The sequence below is a fragment of the Mandrillus leucophaeus genome, unplaced genomic scaffold (assembly GCF_000951045.1).
Source record: "Mandrillus leucophaeus isolate KB7577 unplaced genomic scaffold, Mleu.le_1.0 Scaffold116, whole genome shotgun sequence".
NCBI classification, from domain to species: Eukaryota; Metazoa; Chordata; class Mammalia; order Primates; family Cercopithecidae; genus Mandrillus; species Mandrillus leucophaeus.
This window is the reverse complement of record NW_012099876.1, coordinates 2687645-2690373: the sequence shown is the minus strand read 5'-3', so window position 1 is coordinate 2690373 and position 2729 is coordinate 2687645. Positions and strand designations below refer to the sequence as shown.

At 38.8% G+C, this 2729-nt stretch overlaps 1 protein-coding gene across 1 annotated transcript in view; it reads right to left on the bottom strand.

The window, feature by feature from the left end:
• Positions 1-2729, bottom strand: part of PLCB1 (phospholipase C, beta 1 (phosphoinositide-specific)) — a 765482-nt gene that overhangs the window by 99602 nt on the left and 663151 nt on the right. The window contains exons 29-31 of the mRNA XM_011998595.1: positions 1622-1711; positions 784-841; positions 90-176 (exon numbers count right to left, since the gene is read on the bottom strand). Of these exons, the coding sequence (XP_011853985.1) occupies positions 90-176; positions 784-841; positions 1622-1711 (235 nt within the window). The remainder of the gene's footprint in view (positions 1-89; positions 177-783; positions 842-1621; positions 1712-2729) is intronic.

The window sequence follows — 2729 nt, the reverse complement described above, 5'->3', positions numbered from 1 at the left end:
CAAGGTACTTACGTAAACCAGGAAGGTTTTATTCTTACTAAATGGAAATCAAATAAAATAATTGTGCATTTTAATTCAGTTCCGTTTACCTTGGGCTTTTCATCCAGGATCTGCTGACGTATTTCCTTGTGTTTCTCTACGAGTTTTTCTTGCCGTTTACTTTGCGCCTCTTCTAGCTATAAGAAAAGTTACAAGAAACATTATTTTCATCTAAACGTTTGAAAGTGTCCATTTTCAGAAAATACTGAAAGCTTTTCAGATCTATGGCTTGCATTTGATTATTTGATCTCCTGATCAAGAACTACACTTACAAGTATAGTAGACTGTAGTAAGTGTTGAAGCTGGGTGATAGGAACATAGGGTGGGAGGTGGTGATCAATGGACTGTACTGTTCTTACCTTTTTATAAATATGTAAACATTTCTATGACATTAATTGAAAAAAAAAAAAAAAAAGGACAGCTCTTCAAGGTTGCCATCATCTCTATCATTGATGACAATTACAGGTTCTTTTGGGAAAACTCTCATTTACAATATGTTTCTGGGCTCTTGACTTTGGAAATGACTCGACTGTCTATTTTTAGATGAATCCTTTTACATAGCTGTTTGCAATTCAACTTGCAGAAATGTTGATTAAGGAGTGCCCACCCTGTGAAACAGCTCTGCTAGGTGCTAGTGATAAAAAGATATGACAAGGCATGACATTTCCTTCCAGAAGCTCACAGTGAGCTCACCAAATGTTCACACATGGTTTGCAAAGGAGAGAGTGTGATGAGCCCACATACCCTCTTGATGTACTGCACCACTTCCTGGATATATGACCGGATCATCTCTGTCTTCTCCCTTAAAGCAAATGATGAATACATCATTATACCAACTCACCCAAAATTGACAAACAGGAATCTCAGACTTCTAAATGACAGGTTACAGAACTCTCAACATTATTTTCTTTTTTCTGATTTATTTATTTGAGACAAGGTTTCGCTCTGTTCCCCAGGGTAGAGTGCAGTGGCACCATCATGGCTCACTGAAGCCTTGACCTACAGGGCTGAAGCCATCCTCCGGCCTCAGCCTTCTGAGTAGCTGGGAATAGAGGTGTGCACCACCACACACAGCTAATTTTAAATTTTTTTGTAGAGACAGTCTCTCCGTGTTGCCCAGGCCCCTCTTGAACTCCTGGCCTCAAGCAATCCTCCCACCTAGGCCTTTCAAAGTGCTGAGATGACAAATGTGAGCCACAGCAACATTCTTATTACTGCTACAAGAAAGGTATAATTTGCCAGCCTCCGGACAAAAGTCAGGTTCCTCCCAAGGCACAGGCTCTGTTTTCACTAAATGCCAGGAAGGTTATGGGTAGGAAGTGAGGATTTAGCCTTTCCCTGAGGGAAGCTCTTTGCTTACTCTTTATCTAAAAGGTCCTGGGTGTGCCTCACTCCTTTGTGGAACTACTCTTTGTTTGAGCCTTCCCTGTTAAAAACCTTACCAAAAGAACCTTTTGTAAGGCTGACTAGAGGAGAAATTTCATGGAGGAGTCTTTGACTGGTTAAGAACCTGTGACTCCGATGTACAGAATAAAATAATTCCCAGGTGAACTGTTGGGGAGAGGGGACACTTCTGACTTACTCTTCCATCTGACTTTTGTCTTTAGATTTAGCTTCTGTTATCTTCTCCTGCCTCTTTTTATCCATTTTCTTCTTTAATTCTTTCTTTTCTCTAAAGTCACAATGGAAGTAAAAGAGAAAAAAGAGGTCAATCAGATGGGAATTTGTGTTGAATAAATGTAGATGCACATGTCAATTGTAATGGGAATGAAGGCTTACTTCTCACAGATTTCTTTGAGCTTCTTTAACTGATTGTTCTGACACTCTTCTGCGACATCCGTCAACTTTTGAATAAGCTGGAAAAAGAAAATGTCAGTTTGCTATTTCAAATGATCGCAAACAGAGCTTCCTTCCCACCTCCCTCAAACAACAGAATCTATAGTTAGAAAATCTGTGATGGATGTTTCACAATAGTTAAAGTTGCCAGACATCTAACATTGGCAATGAGGACAATTTAGAACCATCATATTATCTAGGCTTATGGGTTTTAATATAAAATTCTTCTTATTATCTATTTTTAATGAAACAGAATTCATTAGATTGTTGTGGCAGTTACAGAGCCCCGCTCAGCGCGAAGACAACCTACAGTGTGGGACCTGGGTCCAATCTCTACCCTATGACTTACTAAAAGTGAAATTTGGGGCAAGACCCTACATTTTCAGAACCTACATTTTCTCACTTATAAATGGGATTATCCCTGCCTTTATGTTTTGGAGGTACTGTGAAGCTCAAAATAAAAATAAGTATGACACAAGTGGAAGTTATAATCAACAGCGAGTTATAATTCTTGGCTCACAACTATCATTCATTGTTGAATTGCTTTGAGGATGACATGAGTTTTCCATCTTAGAAGCTGACATTTATGTTCTTGTGTGGGCAATTTCCAGTAGATATAAAGAACATCAGAAATTCTCTTTGTGCTATCATTGAACTGTCACTACCTCACCGTGAACACAAGTATTTATTGTAGTACATCTATTATCAAATCAAGCCCCAAGAGGGCATCAATTGTGTTTTTGTATCCTTGTTACTCTGCACAATTCACAATTCCTAATATTCACTTGATGCCCAATAGGTGTTTGTCAATTACATAAAGGTAATTCTGCCTGCCAATCTTTTCCTTTTTTCCA